Below are 22,074 nucleotides of genomic sequence, written 5' to 3'. Positions count from 1 at the left end.
GTGTGTGTGTGTGTGTGTGTGTGTGTGTGTGTGTGTGTGTGTGTGTGTGTGTGTGTGTGTGTGTGTGTGTGTGTGTATACCTACAGACACCACAACAGATGTGGGCAATGACAGGAAAAAATAATCAAATAACTGATATTATCAGAATATCTAGTGAAGAAGGACTGTGTCAAACAATTATTTTCATTGCCCGTTGATCCCATAAGTAAACCAGACTGACTAGATTAAATCTAGCTTAAAATATTTTGCTGTTGGTTAAGAGTTGTTAACCCCAGTTAATAATTTGCTTTGCAACACTTTAAACTGCACCATTCTTTGGTGCCAGTTTCAAACAACATTACTGATAAGTAAAAAAGTAATCTATTTTAAAATATTTTACCATTGGTTTGCAGTTGTTAAAACCAGTTCATTACTCACTTTTCAACATTTTAAATCCAAATTTTCTTTGGTGATAAACAGTTTAAAAGCAGATGTCTGATATTTCACTAGATTAAATCTAGTTTAAAATATTTTGCCATTGGTTAAGAGTTGTTAACCCCAGTTAATAACTGGCTTTGCAACACTTTAAACTGCACCATTCTTTGGTGCCAGTTTCAAACAACATTACTGATAAGTAAAAAAGTAATCTATTTTAAAATATTTTACCATTGGTTTGCAGTTGTTAAAACCAGTTCATTACTCACTTTACAACATTTTAAATCCAAATTTTCTTTGGTGATAAACAGTTTAAAAGCAGATGTCTGATATTTCACTAGATTAAATCTAGTTTAAAATATTTTGCCATTGGTTAAGAGTTGTTAACCCCAGTTAATAACTGGCTTTGCAACACTTTAAACTGCACCATTCTTTGGTGCCAGTTTCAAACAACATTACTGATAAGTAAAAAAGTAATCTATTTTAAAATATTTTACCATTGGTTTGCAGTTGTTAAAACCAGTTCATTACTCACTTTACAACATTTTAAATCCAAATTTTCTTTGGTGATAAACAGTTTAAAAGCAGATGTCTGATATTTCACTAGATTAAATCTAGTTTAAAATATTTTGCCATTGGTTAAGAGTTGTTAACCCCAGTTAATAACTGGCTTTGCAACACTTTAAACTGCACCATTCTTTGGTGCCAGTTTCAAACAACATTACTGATAAGTAAAAAAGTAATCTATTTTAAAATATTTTACCATTGGTTTGCAGTTGTTAAAACCAGTTCATTACTCACTTTACAACATTTTAAATCCAAATTTTCTTTGGTGATAAACAGTTTAAAAGCAGATGTCTGATATTTCACTAGATTAAATCTAGTTTAAAATATTTTGCCATTGGTTAAGAGTTGTTAACCCCAGTTAATAACTGGCTTTGCAACACTTTAAACTGCACCATTCTTTGGTGCCAGTTTCAAACAACATTACTGATAAGTAAAAAAGTAATCTATTTTAAAATATTTTACCATTGGTTTGCAGTTGTTAAAACCAGTTCATTACTCACTTTACAACATTTTAAATCCAAATTTTCTTTGGTGATAAACAGTTTAAAAGCAGATGTCTGATATTTCACTAGATTAAATCTAGTTTAAAATATTTTGCCATTGGTTAAGAGTTGTTAACCCCAGTTAATAACTGGCTTTGCAACACTTTAAACTGCACCATTCTTTGGTGCCAGTTTCAAACAACATTACTGATAAGTAAAAAAGTAATTATTTTAAAATATTTTACCACTGGTTTGCAGTTGTTAAAACCAGTTCATTACTTACTTTTCAACACTTTAAATCCAAATATTTGGTGATAAACAGTTTAAAAACAGATGTCTGATAATTCACCAGATTAACTCAAGTTTGAAACATTTTACCATTAACACTTGCTGAAACCAGTTCATAACTGAATTTATAACACTTTAACTTGTTCAGTGATACACACTTTAATAATTCACTAAATTAACTGAAGTTTAAAACATTTTGCCATTGGTTAAGAGTTGTTTAAACTAATTCATAACTGACGTTGCAACACTTTAAACTGCAGTATTCTTTGGTGCCAGTTTAAAACAAAATCACTAGGTTAAAAAAAGTCATCTATTTTAAAATATTTTACCATTGGTTTGCAGTTGTTAAAACCAGTTCATTACTCACTTTACAACATTTTAAATCCAAATGTTCTTTGGTGATTAACAGTTTAAAGCCAGATGACTGATAATTCACTAGATTAACTCAAGTTTGAAACATTTTACCATTGGTTAACACTTGTTGAACCCAGTTCATAACTGAATTTACAACACTTACAACTGTTCTTTGGTGATTAACAGTTTAAGACCAGCTGACTGATAATTCACTAAATTAACTCAAGTTTGAAGCATTTTACCATTGCTGGAACCAGTTCATAACGGAGTTTACAACACTTTAAACTGTTATTTGGTGATACACAGTTTAATAATTTACTAGATTAACTCAAGCTTGAAACATTTTACCATTGCTTGAGTTGTTAAAACAAGTTCATCCTTGATTTTACAACACTTTAAATCAATTTGTTCTTCAAATAATGGTTTAAAACCAGATTCCTGAAAATCCACTAGATTTAATGTATTTTACATTTTGCCATTGGTTTAGAGTTGTTAAAAACCAGCTCATAACTGATGCTGTGAACAGTTTAAAACCAGATGACTGACAATTCATAATAATAAATTTTGTTGAAAACATTTTGCCATTGAGTTGGAGTTGATAAAACCAGTGTTTTAATCCAGTGTGTTCTCTGAAGAACGGCTAAAAAGTACATCCTTTAATTCACATTAAATCATTAAATCCATAACAATATCATTGGTTTAGAGCTGTTAAAACCATTTCATATGTATTTTAACTGGACACCTTAAACCAGTGTGTTCTTGATCAAGAACAGTATAAAACAAAAGTAATAATTCACCAGCTTATACCCTGTAATGGTTACAGTGTAGAGTTTGTACTGCAAAAATATAGATGAATGAGTGAGTTAGTCGAGTCCAGCCGGCATGTGTAAGCAATAACTCAAAAACAATAAATACTGCCTTCTTGTAAGTCACCAACTTAAAAGAGCACATGATGGGGATGAAGTGATTAGTTTGGTGTTTAACTTTGATCACTGGCTCAACTGAAAAAAGCAACTTTTCCCTGTGTAGTATCCCATAGACATACCTGCCCCCTTCTGGATGGTTACTGAATACTGGCTGGATTAGGGAAATTAGAAAGATGCAGTTTGAGCACATTCGTTAGCCACCGTGATCGTCACACGCCACCTTATCACCATTATAGAATGCGACCTATCGTGATGCATGTTGGTGAAAGTCCGAACGGGGCTTTACTTTCAAAAACGCTTAAATTCATTGAATAGAATAAATTAGAAACACAAATGTGCACATGATTGAGCCTGTTCCTGTGAACTGGCATCATATTCTTGTCCATTTCTCAAGTATGCTGCAATTCTTACTTCCTTAAAAGTGTGCACTAACACGCACATGTGCACTAGGACACTTCAGCAGCCAGTGCACGTTGAAAAGTGCATGTGTGCATCGAAACAATGCAATGTCAGGGAATGTGGAAGTGTCAAGCTGATGTATGTCTCGCCATTACTGCCAATTTCAGCACGATGCATCAGTCTACCTCAGGCCCTCGGAGCAGCCTCTCGCTCTCTCTCTCTCTCTCTTTCTTTGTCTCTCTCTCTCTCTCTCTCTCTCTGTCTCGCTCGCTCTGGCTTGTGAAGCCCACTGTGCCATAGCAACCAAAGGCAGCCCACACCGTTACTTCAGGCCAGTTAAAGAATCAATAACTATGGATTTTATGAGTGACCTCAACCCAGAAAAATGTAGTAAAAACACAAAATGCTACCTGGAGTTTTGGTCCTTTCAGAACGAATGCAATATTGTGAAATATGAAAAGCACAATTTAGCCGTACGGCATTGATATTAATAAATACAGGTCGTTATGGTCCAAATGCACAACAGCAGCAGTAGCAGTGCTGTTTGTTTAGGGATGAATTGCTCTGGATGACATTGCCAAAGCTATTCTACAGTCGACCTTAGTTGTGGGCTACTTTTGGTCCAAAATGGGCAAGTTGGTTAGTTAGTGGTTGGGCACATGGAGCCAACCATGGAAACCAGATGTCTCCATCTGGGTCCATCATAGCCGATGTTCTGTGGTTGGGTCAGGGTCACATTACAGGTTCTGAGGTCTCAGGCTATTACATCCAGCCAGCGGGTGTGAGGGAAGCCTCTGGATCACCTCCAGCCAGCTTGTTGGGGGTCAAAGTCCAGAATGGACCATGTTGGATGTTCCATGGGCAGGCAGATGATATGACCATACCACATGCAGCCGCACTGCTGCATGGTGGATCGCTGGGAGCTGTTGGGTCTTCTCTCAAAGCGTGGTTGAATATGTGTTGGAACCAGGCAATGCCTTCACCTTCCTGAGGGCTCTGGGGTAAAAAGCATCAAGTCTGGCTGTCAGGGTGTTGCTGAGTGGCCAGGCTTCTGAGCTATATATGAGAACGGGGCATTTTAGACCTGGAGCTTGGTGCCTGGAGAGATGTACTGGGGCCACCACACAGATCTCCACAGGAACTGCATTATGATGGCTGCCAGGGCTTGGCGTCAGTCAACCTCTGGCTTGAGATCCCCAGTGTTAGACACGATGGAGTCTAGATATTTAAATGTTGGTACAAAGTGGACCCATGTACATGATGATATATGGGTTGAAATTGGGTTGAAAAAGAACTTTAAGTTTGATCTTCGCTAAAATTACCTCAAGAGCAATTATGGGGTCAATCTTCCCTGATGGAACAAGTTTGGTAGAGATCAGCAAGAGCATAGAGGAGCAGTTTTCCAATAATCACACAGGGAATGACCGACCTTTGGCAAATTTGACTTTGCTGGGCAATTCCCGAACCCACCTCAATGTCTGTGTGCCAAGTCTCATACAAATCCAAGTGGAAAAACTGAAATTTTGTCCTTTGTCCCAATGACCTTGAGCCCAATGATTGACCTTTGGCAAATTTGACTTTGTTGGGTAGTTCTGGAATGGACCTCCTTATGTAAGTCAAGTTTGGTGCAAATCCGTGTGAATGCATTCGATTTTGATCTTTGGTGATAATTGTCATGATTCCAGTGATTGGCCTTTTGGCAACTCTGTCTTTGCCTGGGAAATTGCAGACCTTACCCTTACGTGTGTGCCACGTTTGGTGCAAATCAGAGTAAAAAACATCAATTTTTTGCATTTGACATCAATGACCTTTGCTGAGACAAAGCCTATACGGGAAATTCTAGGAACAACCTTCATCCAGACTAAAGGGAAAAGGAGTCATTAGAGGGTATTCTTTCTCTGGGAACCATCACCATATCATGGTGAAGAGGTTTGTGTGTCCCTATGAACCTGACAGCTGTGATGTCTGGAGTCTTCATGCTCCTGGTTGGGTCTTTCATGGCAAATTGGTCTCAGACAAGGGGCAAGACTAAGAGTGGTTCACAAAGACTCCATGTATAAACCAGGCAGAGGGAACGTGACCAGTCCCGGAGGAAGCCCAGGCTCCCTGTCTGGAGCTGGGCCTGGATGGAGGGCCTGCCAGCGAACACCCTGGTCGCCAGGCTTGCCACGGACTGGCTGAATCAATGAATCAATCTACGAACCAGTCAATGATTTGATTCTGAGATTAAAAATTGACTGAGTGAAGCCATTGCACAGCAATTTCCACATCAAACTCTTGTAACAGTTTAAAGGTTGATGTGAAATGAGTTACAAGAATGTCAAACTAAATCATCTTGTTTGCTAGTGGTCGGCACTATTATGGATAAAAGTACCAGATTGAACTTTATGTTCAGTTGACAGTTTAATACTTATGCTATTTATGCTATGCTAAAAACAGCTGGCTTCTTCTATGTCACACTTTCTGTTACTGGATGTGACGCTGCCCCCAGTGGTGAACAAAAGACAACCAGAGGCTGTGCCAACTTGCAGCAGCACAGTAGTAAAAACCCAAAGGAGGTCTGTGGTTCTTGATGAAATATGTATTTCAAGGTAAGCAATGCCACAATTTATTTTGGAAAATAAATGTCTACATTAAACAAAGAATTTGATTGGATTGCATCATATCACACTGAATCAACACATTCCACAATAAAAAAAAGTATTGTGTCCAAGTATGTGGATGTGTATTGTTTGAGCCATGCGCACTCTGAATTGTAATGTATTATTATTATTATTTTTTCAATCAGGGTAACTTCAAAAACATTGATTGTAAACAAATCATAAAACTAACGAGAGCTTCCCGCAACAAAGCTAAAGGCATTGCTAGCTTCTTTGGATACGACTGGAGAAACTGGGTACAGGCCAACTTGTGCCTACTGCTTCGTGGTTTTATGGACTTTTTTTAAAGTCCTTTGCTACTCTACCAGAAAGCCGTCCCTACTAAAGCAACACAATGATTGCCATCCAACCTCATTATTCTGCTTTTTAGATGGCTTATAATTATATTTACTTAGCGGTAAGTAGCAATAGAGTCCTGGAAACAAATCCTTCACAGTAGCTTCCCCCTAAATCAACCTTGACAAATGACACAATTTCCCCTGTGACTGACTGTATTGGTAATTAGTGACCGTCACCTACTTTCAAGTCTAAACCTAATTGACCACCAGATGCGAAATGCAATTATTGGCTATTAGTGTTGCCTGATTGTGGCACTCTGTCCGTCACTACTCAGAGACGTCATGCACAAGCCCCGTGCAGGATTTCTCTGCTTTGTTGCACTTATTATCTAAAAACTACTTTGTCTTTGAGGTTTAGAAATTACAACACTGATGAATACTTGAACGCAACACTGGTTATTAAATACAGCATCGGGCTAATGCGCCTCACTTAGGAGCAAACAAAGCAGCTACCTTTCTCCCTGTGCATGCACGCACCCGTGCGCGCGGGCACGTCTATATATGTAACTGTCGTATTTTCAGGCCAAATGCTAATATCCCTTGATGACTGAATGTGGGTTAAGTGACGAGTAAAGTCAACCCATAGGGTGTGCATGTGTGCATGAGAGTGTGCGTGTCTGTGTGTTTGGCTGAATGCTCCACAGAGAGAGAGAGAGAGAGAGAGCCCCAGGGTGCGTTACTCACTCGCCCGGTTTGACACATGTAACCACTGAACACACATTGGACCTGATTTTATCTTAAGGGAAGTGCATGCACGGCACCGAAATGCGCAATTGCAAAGTAGTCCCAAAGTAGAAACTTAATATGATTCCAACCACTCAGCTCACACTGGTTATTAAGTCTGTACTGCGGCACTTTTGAAAACTTATATCCACCCACACTGTGCCAGATGTACATGTAACAAGCAATAATTTATAAATTCTACACATTATCCTGCAGTTCTCAAAAACTGAGACTAGTGAGGGAAGCCGCCAAGACATCCAGACAACTGTGAAGGATTTCTCACCTTCTGTGGATGTGACTGGGAGAATCCGTGCAGCGTGCTACTTGAATCTGATGCATTACCAGTGACACGCACATAGATTGTATATACGAGGTCTGTTAGAAAAGTATCGGACCTTTTAATTTTTTTCAAAAACCATATGGATTTGAATCACGTGTGATTGCATCAGCCAAGCTTGAACCTTCGTGCGCATGTGTGAGTTTTTTCACGCCTGTCGGTTGCGTCATTCACCTGTGAGCAGGCTTTGTGTGAGCAGTGATCCACCCCTCTCGTCGGATTTTTATTGCTAATAAATGTCTGAACGATTTGGAGCTTTGCTGCATCAAATTTTTCCAGAAACTGAGAGACCTCCCGGTGGACGCCATTCGGAAAATTCAGATGGCTTTCAGGGACGATTTTATGGGGATTACACAGATTAAGGAGTGCTCCAGCCGGTTTAAAGACCGCCCACAGCGTCTGAGAGCGCGGCGCGCTCCGAGCGCCGATCGACAGGCTCAGACCCCACTGAATCAACCAGATCATTTCCAACATGAAGGCTTTGTTGATCATGGACATCGTCTGACTTCCACAAAAAGGCAGAAGGCGTGGACATCAGCACTTTTTCGGCACATTCCACTGTTACAGGAGTTTTTTTTCATGGAAAGAGGAGCGGAGGGATGCGCCACCATGCCGCTCATGACGCGGTACAAAACCACCTCCGTGTTGGTCTCACAGGACGGCTTTCAGATGGCTTTCAGACGGCTTTTCAGTCATGTGACTATCCGAGAAATTGTGCATGAGCTGGACATGCCCCAACATGTCCTGTGAGGCTTCATCACGGCGTTGCTTTGCGCCATGCAGCTCCGTTGCGACGCACGGAATTCCTCCACTCCTCTTTCCATGACAAAAACTCCTGTAACAGTGGAATGTGCCGTTTATTTCCAAACTGGACGCTGTGTTGATCCGGGACGTCGTCTGACTAGCACAGGAATTGCAGAAGACGTGGACATCAGCACTTTTTCGGCACATTGAGACAGACGTGCGGAGGAATTCCGCGCGTCGCGACGGAGCTGCATGGCGCAAAGCAACTCCATGATGAAGCCTCACAGGACATGTTCTGGCATGTCCAGCTCATGCACAAAGCTCCAAATCGTTCAGACATTTATTCGCAATAAAAATCCGACGAGAGGGGTGAACCACTGCTCACTCAAAGCCTGCTCACAGGCGAATGACCCAACCGACAGGCGTGAAAAAACTCACGCATGCGCACGAAGGTTCAAGCTTGGCTGATGCAATCACACGTGATTCAAATCCATATGGTTTTTGAAAAAAATAAAAAGGTCCGATACTTTTCTAACAGACCTTGTATGCTGGTCAAACCCTCCATGACATCATTGCTAGCTTTTTTTAGACAGGTTTGGATCTTAAATTGGGCAGCGCCTAACACTATGGAACTCCCAACAATCCATAAATGGGTAAAGAGGTGGAGCATAGTAACCCCATCTAATGCTAGTTCATTATGGAATCAAGAAAAGTGACTTGATCTATTCGTTCATGATACCATGATGAAATGTTACTTTTTCATGATGATATCACAATATAGTTTCCTCTTCTGTGGTTTTGAAGCTTCACTGCCAGCAATGTTCAACAGAATCCAGCAGGATGAATAAAATCTAGCAATGCAAGTGTGTACTGATAAATAATAATAATAAAAAAAACACCTAAAAGGATTTTTTATCGGACTGGCGTAGGGTACCACACAATTGTGGAAGCATGGTGTACAGTAGCACAATGTTGCGTAGACTTGCATAGAGCACTGCATCCGGTGCTATATGCCGAAATTCTGTGAAAAAATTAAACATTTAATGTTTTGCACCCATTTCACGGACCCCTTTGCGTCTCTCAGCATATTGCCATGTAGGGTTGCATAAGCTCAGTGTAGTCGGTACTCCACATTACGCAACTCTACATTGGCCCGGTGAGAAGGGGCTTAAATTTGACCATGTCACAAAAATGTGATTAATTTTGTGACGGTATCATGAAAAAAGTGAGACTGAGCTGAGCATAGGCAAGACCAGTGTGAACTGGGCGGGACAAATCAAGCCTGAGGACGCCTGCCCTTCCAGGAGTTTCCAAACAAGCTAAGACTTTTGTTTGGGGGTTTGACTAATAAATATTTTTACATAGTGGGCGGTGCTTTTCATAAATGAATGGTGTCAGGTTATCCTGACAAACACACTCGCATACCGATGTCAGGGTGCTGCCATGCAAGGTGCTCACACCGGGAGCAATTTGGGATTAAGGACTTTGCCCAAGCATCCTTAGTGATTTTCCAGTCAAGATGGGGTTTGAACCGAGGACCCTCTGGTCTCAAGCCCAACGCTTAACCTCTAGACCATCACCTCCCTGTCACCTAATCGATACCATGAAAACATCACATGACCAGCTTGCTGCAGTCATTAATTTCCTCACATGTGACATTCCGTGCACCTTTGATCCACCTTTGTTTGTGCTGCAAGGCGTCTAACAAAGCATTGTGATTTGACGTCTTTGGGATGACCTTCTCGCCGGATAGCACAAGGAGCCGTATTTTAACCAAGATGCTGCAAGCCTGTTCTACCAAAACCTCATTAAAAATGTTTGTTGGTCTCGGAAATGACATGCAAATTGAGCCTGTTGCACCAAATCCAATGTCTCATAAGGAGAGGAACGAGGCTTCCCTGTTTGCTTTGTGGAGGGGGCGGGGTCAGGACAGAGCTCATCTGGCTCGCCGCCGAGCCAGTGTCACTTTGCCTTTCTCTCGGAATCCAGTCACTTCTGGCTCTCCTGGTTTTGTTTACAATCTCTTTCCTCCTCTGGCCGAGCTCCCTCACCGCCGCCGCTGCCAAGATCCATCATTTTTCCGATTTGGAGTCAAACTGATGTTGTAGCCCAAAATAAGGCTCCATGTGGTCTCTCTCTCTCTTTTTTGTGATCTGTGAGGAGAGCTGTCTAATATAGGTCAGGCGGGAGCTCCTCTTCTACACAAAAGGCGTTCAACTTTGGTCAAAGCTGACTTTGGTGTAATTGCGGTAATCACACACAAAGGGAATGCACGATTAAATGAAAACAGTGAGTGCAACCTACTGGTGTCTCTTTACAGAAATCAGGCGGAGAAGCGTGGACTGGGAGGATAAATCCCGCTGCAACCTTTGTGTTCCTGATATATGTGAGTGAAGATGGTGTGCTGTTGCCTTACATCTTGGTGTGTGTGTGTGTGTGTGCCTTGTCTGCATGCCTCGAGGCTGAGGTGAGGCTCTCTCACTCTCTGGCACCAGGTGCCAAGTGACAAACAGTATCTTTGTTAATGGCTCACAAACTGCAGCAGCGACTCTCTGGTCACACTGGCCTTAAAAAACCTGAAACGCGACACTAAAAATCCGTGGATTCGGGAATCCAAAGTGTCGTTTAATAAGCAAAAGTGCTGCAGATTATGAGGATTGCTGCAGATGATGGAGATAATTCTGCCTGAGCCTTCTTTACCATCTGTTATCCCTGTAGGAAGCAGTAATACCTGTAGGCACTGCTATAAAACATATGACTTTTATGCAAATCAGAGGTCTCAAAGTGGTGGCCCGGGGGCCAGTTAAGGCGCATGAGGCAGGACTGTGTGGTCCTTGCATAGATTTTCACCAAGGAGGTAGTAGGTAGAATATTCGCTGTGAGAGTAGCGAATTTTGAGCTCAACAACGAGCTGCGACGCCCAAATTTGCACCAACAATCAAAGAGCGCTGATATAAAAGTTTGCTCGACTTTTCTTAAATTCAATCAACCAACATTTTTGAAGGCACACTCTAAGAAATAAAATGTTGAATTTAATTGATAAAGTTAAGATAACTTTTCCACATAACATTCTCAATTAAGTGCAAAACAATATTGTAGTTGAAATTAATTAAATCAAATGAAACATTATTACTTAAATCCCTAAAATTAACAATTGCAAGTATATTGAAAGTAACAGTATTAATTAAATTTAAAAACCCCTGTTTCATTTCTTAGAGTGCACCCAGCCACGTATCCCCCCCCCCCCCCCCCCCCGCCAACAGTGAATGGCAATGCAAAAAAACAACATACAGTTGTGGTCAGAAGTTTACATACAGTCATCATGGGCATGAATGTCCAACCCAGTTTCACGCTTTTTTTTCACGATACCGTCACAAAGTGCGTCACATTTTCGTGATGCGGTCTTGTTTTAACCCTAACCTTAACCCCAGTGCTCCCCATGTCACCGCTAATTTTGTGATACAGTCACGAAAATGAAACATGAACTTTCCGTGAGATTGGGTTTGGATCTCATAGTAATGTTGGGCTTTGGACTGTTCTTTTGCCGGGTGGAATGATTGTACAGGATACGTAATTAATGACTTAAAAAATGGGTGCACAAGTTTGAATTCATCCTGAATCTTCTCTAATCCACAGATGCTCAAATATAAGAGGGCTGTCCATAAAGTATAGGTCCTTTTTATTTTTTTCAAAAACTATATGGATTTCATTCATATGTTTTTACGTCAGACATGCTTGAACCCTCGTGCGCATGCATGAGTTTTTCCACGCCTGTCGGTGACGTCATTCGCCTGTGAGCACTCCTTGTGGGAGGAGTCGTCCAGCCCCTCGTCGGAATTCCTTTGTCTGAGAAGTTGCTGAGAGACTGGCGCTTTGTTTGAACAAAATTTTTTCTAAACCTGTGAGACACATCGAAGTGGACACGGTTCGAAAAATTAAGCTGGTTTTCGGTGAAAATTTTAACGGCTGATGAGAGATTTTGAGGTGATACTGTCGCTTTAAGGACTTCCCACGGAGCGAGACGTCGCGCAGCGCTCCCAGGCGCCGTCGTCAGCCTGTTTCAAGCTGAAAACCTCCGCATTTCAGGCTCTATTGATCCAGGACGTCGTGAGAGAACAGAGAAGTTTCAGAACAAGTCGGTTTCAGCATTTTATCCGGATATTCCACTGTTAAAGGAGATTTTTTTAATGAAAGACGTGCGGACGGGTCCGCACGTCGGGACGCAGCCGACGCGGTGCGGCGGCACAGGAAAAACACCTCCGTGTTGATAACCATTTGTAAAATCCAGGTGGCTTTTGATGGCTTTCAGTGGAGTGAGTATATGAGAAATTGTTTAACAGCTGGACATGTTCCAACTTGTCCTTAAGGCTTCCAACGGAGGTGTTTTTCCTGTGGCGGAGCGTCGCAGCGGCTGCGAGCCGACGCTGCAATCTGCCCGCACGTCTTTCATTAAAAAAATCTCCTTTAACAGTGGAATATCCAGATAAAATGCTGAAACCGACTTCTTCTGAAACGTCTCTGTTCTCTCACGACGTCCTGGATCAATAGAGCCTGAAATATGGAGGTTTTCAGCTTGAAACAGGCTGACGACGGCACCTGAGAGCGCTGCGCGACGTCTCGCACCGTGGGAAGTCCTTAAAGCGACAGTATCACCTCAAAATCTCTCATCAGCCGTTAAAATTTTCACCGAAAACCAGCTTAATTTTTCGAACCGTGTCCACTTCGATGTGTCTCACAGGTTTAGAAAAAATTTTGTTCAAACAAAGCGCCAGTCTCTCAGCAACTTCTCAGACAAAGGAATTCCGACGAGGGGCTGGACGACTCCTCCCACAAGGAGTGCTCACAGGCGAATGACGTCACCGACAGGCGTGGAAAAACTCATGCATGCGCACGAGGGTTCAAGCATGTCTGACGTAAAAACATATGACATATAACATATGACATTCATATAACATATGAATTTTGTACAGGGGTCAAAAGTTAAAGTTCCTCCAATTTAGGTAAAAAGTGATGCAAATTACTAGTGGAGGTAACACGGTTTTAAAAAGGAATAGTATGGACCATGTATCATCCTTACTTATCACGTTACAGGGTAACATATGTCACATGTCATAGAATCCAACAGATGTAGACCTTGTTTGACCTTTACTTTGGAGACCAAGCATTCAACACTGTCAAAACTATTCCATTTATTAATCCTATTAGCTCAACCAATAATTTGCATCACTTTTTTACCAAAATTGGAGCAACTTTAACTTTTGACCCCTGTACAAAATGACACTGACCTCTGTCACCATTTTTGCTGTTTTTATCCCGTAACTCCATAGAATTCAATCACAGTCCAAATTATACCTTTTTGGAATCTTTATGATCAGGCAAATAATGTGGAATATTTTTCAATATGATTGGAGCATCTTTTAATTTTGACCTGTGTAATTCCTCAACTGACCCCTACCTGACCACCGAATGAAAAGTCAAGGCCAGTCGTTTTTTTCAAAAGAGGAGTGTCTAAGGAGTATTTCTGCCGAATTTGATGCTTTTATCACCATTTGCAAGATTGTTTCGCTTATCTGCTGCACTAATATACTAAACCCTCATCTGATTCAGGTCATGAATCTGAAGATCAACACCAGTACTAATGATCCCTTCTCCTGATTTCAGTGATAGAATAGTTACCTCCACATAGGGCACCACTTTGCAGGTGAACTCTCCCAGCAGCCAGGACTTGGTCAGTTCGTGAAAAACCACCATTGGCAGGCAGAAGAAGATGAGCACAAAATCCCAAACCGCCAGATTGGCCAGCAGCGAGTTGGAGATGCTCTTCATGTAATAGTTCTGGCACACGATGCACAGGATGGCGATGTTTCCCGCTATCCCCACCAGGAAAATAACTCCGGACACGCACGTGATCGCGTACGCGCCGTAAGTCTCGCTGGTCACCGGATAAAACGGGTTCTTGATTTCCTCGCCGAAGTCCTGCGAGCCCGGGGGCGTGATCGGCGTGGCGTCCCACGGGTTCTCCTCTTTGAAAGTGAAGAAGTCGGCCCTCCTGGTGAAGAGGGCGAAGGGCAGGTCGGTGGAGGTGAGGGCCACCGGCTTGGGGAACGGTTCCCACGGTGACGCGTGAGGCTGCGGCGCTGCGCTTTTGTTGGGTCGGTTTCTCCCCCTCTTCCAGGCTTTCTTCTCCCCGGCTCCCCCTCCGCCGTCTCCCCGGTCCATTGAGGAGGGCTTAGCCGCATTGTAGTGCCCGCCTGCTGGCGTCCCCGTGCTGCTGACACCTCCATTCAACTTTATCCTCTTATTGTGGTGCCGCGCGGGATCCTCCGCGGGCGTCACGGTCCTGTTGGAGTCGCGTTTGCTGTGTCCGATCCGCCTCGTTTGCCCCGCGATGACCCTCTTCCAGGGCCGCGTGGAATTGAACGTCCCCCTGATGATGGTGCGCTGCGTCTGCGGCACCGCCGAGGACGCACCTGTGGCGTACCCGGCCAGGAGCGCGCGCTCTCGCGCTTTGTTCTGGAGTGACCCGTGGAAAATCCTCGCATAATACGCGCCGCCGTCGCCGTTCTCTTTGCTTGGCGCGTCTCCATGATTTCTCACAGAGAGTAAAACGTGCGCGTGGGCTAATAACACGAGGAAAGTCCGTGGCGGCAGAATGTGCATGGTTCACAGGCGCAGATCCGGTCGTCACGAGCGCATCCTTCCCACGCTGGGGAAACCGGCGCGAGGAGCTGCGGGAAACGGCCACATCCACGGCGCGCGAGCGCCGCAAACTTCTATCCAAATTGCTTGCAGGGCCGGCGCGCGCGCGCGCGCGCCTAGGCACGGAGTCAGCCACGCGTCCGAAGTGTTGACATGATCGATGGCGGGTTCCACAGCGGAGGAGAAGAGTGGGGATTGTTGCGCATCCAAGCTTGGAGGTGCGCTTTTATCCAGACGCGTCTGTGGCCGCGTGTTTTCTCTGCGGTGTGGGGTTGGGTCGGCTGGCAGTAGCAGCGTCAATGCGGTGAAGCCCACACGCGCAGGAGAGAGAGAGAGAGAGAGAGAGAGAGAGAGAGAGGAGGGGAGGGGAGGGGAGGGGTGACGATCGCTCCACGTCCCGCGTCCAGCGTCTCCTCCTCGAAGAAAACGCTCTCCCCTGTCGGCTAACCTCGATCTGTCACTCCTCATCCATCACGGAGCATCCTGCAGCCCCGAGGCGCCCCGCACGCGCTCGCTACAGCCTCTCCGGCGGCCACGCCCCAACACATTAAAAAAAAAAAAAAAAAAAAAAAAAAAAAAACACCCCGGCCGATTTCACTCCGGTTTGAGGTTTTTACGCACACGGCGGCTGTGCCACGTCAGCGCCGGAACGACTCCAGCACCGAATCAAACGCGCAACTCAGCGAGCGGAGAGTCGATTTGTGTTTTTGCTTGATTGATACAGGTCGGAAATGTTGGTCACAAAAACTAGAATGGCACCCAGAGCTTTGGTGAGAAGTGCAGACTTCCGCCAAAGCGCAGAGTGCACAGATTCCTCTGTCCCAGTGTTTCAAGCTTTCCCAAAGCATCATTTTTCTGAAACTGGGTCAAATTCAATATCTAAACTGGTAAATATACAAGAAAAAAATGGATGTTTTCTGAGATTATAAAATCATCAGTTTATGAGAAAAACAAAACAAAACACATTACAGTATGATAACTGTTCAACTTATTGCGGCGTGCATATTTGCAATGTGGCGCATTATGCACCTGCAAAGTGCAGTAGTGTTATTGTTCTGTGAAGACCCCTCCCCCCAATGATTTTTTTCTCACAAAATTTCTGACTATATAATTTCAGAGAATATCTACGACCACGTTTGAGGGCCACATTGATTTTTTTTTTTTAAGACTTCGAGAATAAAGTCATAATATTACGAGAATAAAGTCGTAATTTTAAGACTTTGAAAATAAAGTTGTAATATTACGAGAATAAAGTCGTAATTTTAAGACTTTGAAAATAAAGTTGTAATATTACGAGAATAAAGCCGTAATTTTATGAGAAAAAACAATTTTCCCGGCCGACACACAGCTATCGTAGGCTAACACTATCGTGGAAGCAGCTCTAGAATGTGTGTGTTTTTTTGTTTTTTTTTTTTTAAACAGCCTTAGAAGTAGTTAACTAAACAGTGCCTCAAACTTGGGTTTATTAACAAGCAAAACTGTTTTATAGAAGTTTGACGAGTCACGGAGGCTGTATTGTGTGCTGTCAATGTTTCATTTCTGGAATCAAGCTTTTTTCCTCTTTCACAATTACAATTTTTTTCTTGTAAAATTACGTCTTTATTGTCGTAAAATTACAACTTTCTCTTAATATTACTACTTTATTCTCAAAGTCTAAAAAAAAAAAATCAATGTGGCCCTAAAATGCCGTCGTAAATATCAGTTTCCTTCGTAGAATTTTTTTTCTTGCAAGTTTATGACTTAATGATTTCATAAGATCTGAGTTATTTCTTTCAAATGTGTTTTTTTTTTTTTTTTTTTTGCATGTTAGATTTTTAATCTGAGAATATATTTTTTCTTGTAAAATTGCAAATTTATGGCTTAACAATCTGAGTGTACCTAATCTATTTCTTGCTAATTATGGAGTTTTTCTTTCTTGCAAAATTGAGAAGCCAATCTGAGACTATCCAGTTTTTTTCTTGAAAATGTATAACTTTATAATTTCAGAAGATCTGAGTTGTTTCCTGCAAATTTGGTAGAATTTTTTTCTTCAAGTTTGATTTTTAATCTCAGAACATCCAAACCTTTTCTTGCAAAATGTGTCTATATTATAACAGCCAAGTGGTCTCTATGTGCGCGTAGAGAGAGGATTGTCTCCAGGCACACATCTGGGGAAGGGTACAGAAACATTTCTGCCCCTTTGAAGGTCCCAATGAGCGCAGTGACCTTCATCAACGGTAAATGGAAGAAGTTCAGATCCACCAGGACTCTTCCTAGAGGTGGCCGCCCATCTAAACTGAACGAACGGGAGAGAAGGGCCTTAGTCAGAGAGGTGACCAAGAACCCCATGGTCACTCTGTCAGAGCTCCAGCATTCCTCTGTGGAGAGAGAACCTTCCAGAAGGACAACCATCTCAGCAACCCACCAATCAGGTCTGTATGGTAGAGTGGCCAGACAGAAACCACTCCTTAGTAAAAGGCACATGGCAGCCTGCATGGAGTTTGCCAAGACACCCGAAGGACTCTGACCATGAGAAACAAAATTCTCTGGTCTGATGAGATAAATATTGAACTTTTTGGCATGAATGTGTGGCATCATGTTTGGAGGAAACCAGGCACCATCCCTACAGGGAAGCATGGTGGTGGCAGCATCATACTGTGGAGATGTTGTACAGCAGCAGGAACTGGGAGACTAGTCAGGATTGAGGGAAAGATGAATGCAGCAATGTACAGAGACATCCTGGATGAAAACCTGCTCCAGAGGGCTCTTGACCTCAGACTCGGATGACAGTTCATCTTTCAGCAGGACAATGACCCCAAGCACACAGCTAAGATATCAAAGAAGTGGCTTCAGGACAACTCTGTGAATGTCCGTGAGTGGCCCAGTCAGAGCCCAGATCTGAATCCGAACTGCCCAAAGATAGGTGCACCAAGCTTGTGGCATCATATTCAAGAAGACTTGAGGCTGTAGTTGCTGCCAAGGGTGCATCAACAAAGTATTGAGCAAATGGTGTGAATACTTATCTACATGTGATTTCTTAAGTTAGTTTTTTTATTTATTTTTGCAAATGCTTAAAAAAAAAATCAGCTTGTCATTATGGGGTGTTGTGAGTAGAATTTTGAGGGGGAAAAATAATTTACTCCATTTTGGAATAAGGCTGTCACATAGCAAAACATGGAAAACGTGAAGCACTGTGAATACTTTCCTGATGCACTCTGTGTCCAAGAACTCATTCAATAAGAAGCTCTCAGGATTAAATTAAATGATCTTTTGCTTCAAGTGCTGTAAGTGATCTACTGTACAACACGCAGTGGTGTACAGAAAATCCGTTTTTGTAATGTTGTAAAGAGAAGATTGTCAGGTATTTTTTTTACTATGTGTGTGTACATTATCATATTGGACAACAATTTGCCTACACAGGCAGATTTGGTGCCTGGAAACCAAGTTCACTAAAGTTCAACATCACCTTTTCATGCTGTTGTTGGAATTTATGATCGTTTTAAAGGAAAAATTGTCAATTGGATCAAATCCAAACTGGAAACTCTGATTACATTCCATTCATTCACAATCAAGCTACATTTCATATCTTTATAATTTAAAAGCAAATTTCAGTATAATGAAGAATCCAATCTTTACATGCCCATACAGTACACTCCACCAGTTGTTCTTGTAAAAATGTAAGTAATGAAAGTAAGAGAGAAGCAGTACATGACAAGTGTTATTTTAAGCATGTTAGGGTTGTTCGAGATCTTAGGAGAAGTGGTACTCTCGAAAGAGTTGGGTTTTCGAGAGCTTCTTGAAGGTAGAGAAGGGATGCCTCAACTGGTATTGCTCCACCATTGGGGGACCGCAAACAAGAACACTTGGGATTGCCTTGAGTTTCTCTATGGCAGCGCCAGACGTCACTCCTTGGAGGATTGCAGAAACCGAGAGGTAGTATAGAGGAGTAGAGTGGTGCACACCCAGTAGTCCCTTTGTAGGAAAATACTACATCTGGTATTGCTCCACTATTGAGGTACCGCAAACAAGAACACTTGGGATTGCCTTGAGTGTCTGTGTGACAGTGCCAGACGCCATTCGTCGAGGATTGCAGAATCCGAGGGGTAGAATAGAGGGGTAGAGTGGTGCACACACAGTAGTCCCTTTGTAAGCAAATACTATATCTGGTATTGCTCCACCATTGGGCAGTGGTGGGCACAGCTAACCAAAAAGTTAGCTTCGATAACTGGTAAACAGCTAACTGAAAAGTTATCTTTTTTAACGCTAAACTGCCTAAAACGTATCGGAAGCTACAGATAACCAATGACTTTAAATTTTGCTTCCCTTTGCCTCCCATATGCTCTCAGCTACTAAGAAGTTGATTTTGAGTTTAAACACCGCCAAAGCTCCTTGTAGAACCAAAGGTGACCACAAACCCAAACAGCCAATGAGCCAGCGGTCATCTTTGTGCGCTCTGGTTTCTGCTGTAGGAAAGCATCATTTACCCTCACAGGATACAGTGGATGAGGCAGAGGTCTTGAAATGGAAAGCAGGTTTGAATTATGGTTTTGCTTTAAAAATAAAACTCCAGATAGAATAACTACATTAATGTAACCTCTTAATGTACAAAGTGATATATAACACATCTGTTAATTTTAAAATAATGCACTAATTCTGAAGATTTGAACATTAACACACAGATGCCCAAAGGGGATTATGGGTAACTAAGCCTCCGCTCATACTGATTGGTTGATTCATTCATTCTATGTAAAAACCAACACAAGTGAATCAATGTAACGTGTTGGTGTTTACAAATAAATGTGCTTTTGTAAAATGTCATTTTTTCATTTGTATAAAAAAAGAAAGAAATTTTCAAGATCCTGCTACACAGCACCTAAGCGCACGCGTGATGACATCACAACTCTATCCGGTTCGGGAGACAAGGTTTCTTTCAATAACAAGAACTGTCAAAAAAACTTCTTGTGCGGTTGGAGTTGTGTGGTGATAGGAATCGCCGTTTGAATGCTTGAATAATGATGTCAGTCGCACAAAGAAATCAAATAATAGTGAAAACATGTTCGGTGCAGTGTCATAACGCATCAATCAGTCGCTCCGTGAGGCGTCATAACATCAAACCTGGTTCACATGGCAAGATAATTAGGCCAATATCTGACCCAATCTTCCCCTTCAACAATCTTAAGGACGCCCCGACAATCGTGATGACGCTAAATATAATCTTATCAGATATTCCTGCCGTGTGTGGTGTGTTAAGGACGTGAGGAGCTAAATGTGACATGCAGCCAGTGGTGGGCACAGATAACCAAAAAATTAACTTCGATAACAGATAAGATAACTGAAAAGTTATCTTTGATAAAGATAAACCGATAAACCACCCAAAAAGCTAATCTGATAATGAAAACGTTATCGATAATTAGTGGTTAGTGGATTAGCGGAACTGTGCCCACCACTGCCACTGGGGTACCGCAAACAAGAACACTTGGGATTGTCTTGAGTGCCTTTATGGCAGCACCAGACAGCACTCCTTAGAGGAGCATAGAATCCGAGGGGTAGTATAGAGGGGTATAGTGGTGCAGACCCAGTCGTCCTTTTGCAGGCAAATACTAGCGACTTGAATTTGATACAGGCAGCAACAGGTGGCAGCTGGAGTTTAAAAAGAAAAGGGGTAACATGTGCCCTTTTGGGTTGATTGAAAACCAGATGTGCCACTGCATTCGGGATCATCTGTAAGGGTTTTGTCATGCAAGCTGGGAGAGCCGTTATAAGACTTACAGTCATCAAGGTGAGACATACCCATGGACTGTACTATGAGTGGAGTGGCATACTGAGTTAGGGTTAGGTACAACTTCCTTCCCAATCCAGAACTCTAAGAAACCACCCCTGTTGCAGGTTTAAAGAAGTACGTGCTCAAGGAGTTAATGCCATGTTCCTAAAGCATAAAATAAAATGTGTACGGAATCTGCTTCCAAGTTCTTAGAGACAGCAGGGGACCAACTTGGCAGATGTAACGGACATCTCGCTGGTGACCTTCTACATCAAACAGCTGATTGGTGCCAAGTCCAACTGGGTGAGAACACACAGCCAAGTCTCGCGATGGGGGGTGAAGACTGAGGATTTCGAAAAGTTTGCTCCACAGCAACTTTACTTCTTGTTGGTCTTAAAGATGATTCACCAGTCATCTGAGTGACAGTTTGGGAGCCTTCATAATTATCAAGCATTGATACCCAAGATGTCGGTGTCTTCAAGATTTAAGGATTAGCTTCCTCCATGTCAAGTAGTGACACTGTTGTGTGGGCCGCTGAAGAGGAGGTACTGCTGGCCCACTACCACCAGAGGGCGCCCTGCTTGGAGTGCGGGCTCCAAGCACGAGAGGGCGCCAGACCCAGAGGAAGTGACAGCTGTCACTCATTACTCCAGCTGTCACTCATCTACACCACCATATAAGCCGGACTGCAACTCCACCTCCCTGCCGAGAAATCGACTACCAGTACCAAGGTAATTTCTCTGCTGACTGACACATTGTGTAACCAACTGAACTTCTATTGCAGCCGTTTTCCTGAAGTGTTGCCTTGTCTGGAGGATTGGCGTTTGGTGTGACAGTGACGGCTTCACCTCGCACCCCCTCCCAGATAAGTGGTTGATCAGGAGCTGCACGAGTGTGTGTGATTTGGAGGTGGAGGTGCTCCCTCCTAACGGTGTCTGGACTGTAAATTACTGAGTGTGCGGACTCACACTCATACATCATCTTTCTGTTTTCTGCCAGCAGTACCAGGGTCGACAGCCGAAGACAGAGGCCACCTGGGGACTCGGGACTTGGCGGCTCCGGTGTTCTTCAGACCGTTGGTGGTGGAGGCCGTGTGGGACGCGGCTTCTCTCTCGTCGGGCGTCTTCTATCTTCGAGCCTGCCCACACGTCACCTGGTGTTTATTGACTGTGAAAATTACGACACATTTCGTTGTGTATTATCACAACATTAAATTGTTACCTTTTGGCTTACTCATTGTCCGTTCATTTGCGCCCCCTGTTGTGGGTCCGTGCTACGACACTTTCCCAACAGACACCTTCAGAGAACCTTGGATACGCTGGAATTAAAGAACCTTGCATGAGCTTAATAAGTCATGCACGGATAGACATGACATTGTTGGCTTTTTCTCTGCAATTTTCCGT

The 22,074-nt window shown here is 42.8% G+C and overlaps 1 protein-coding gene across 1 annotated transcript in view; it reads right to left on the bottom strand.

Annotated features, from left to right (window-relative positions):
* The window catches only part of gpr37b (G protein-coupled receptor 37b), a 28,858-nt gene extending 13,449 nt beyond the window's left edge, over positions 1-15,409 (bottom strand). Inside the window, exon 1 of the mRNA XM_034163304.1 lies at positions 13,909-15,409. Coding sequence (XP_034019195.1) covers positions 13,909-14,892 — 984 coding nt within the window. The 5' untranslated portion in view covers positions 14,893-15,409. The remainder of the gene's footprint in view (positions 1-13,908) is intronic.
* Positions 15,410-22,074: the final 6,665 nt, after the last annotated feature.

The sequence above is a fragment of the Thalassophryne amazonica genome, chromosome 22 (assembly GCF_902500255.1).
Source record: "Thalassophryne amazonica chromosome 22, fThaAma1.1, whole genome shotgun sequence".
NCBI classification, from domain to species: domain Eukaryota; kingdom Metazoa; phylum Chordata; class Actinopteri; order Batrachoidiformes; family Batrachoididae; genus Thalassophryne; species Thalassophryne amazonica.
Note: the sequence above shows the minus strand (reverse complement) of the source record. Positions and strands in the feature narration are given on the sequence as shown.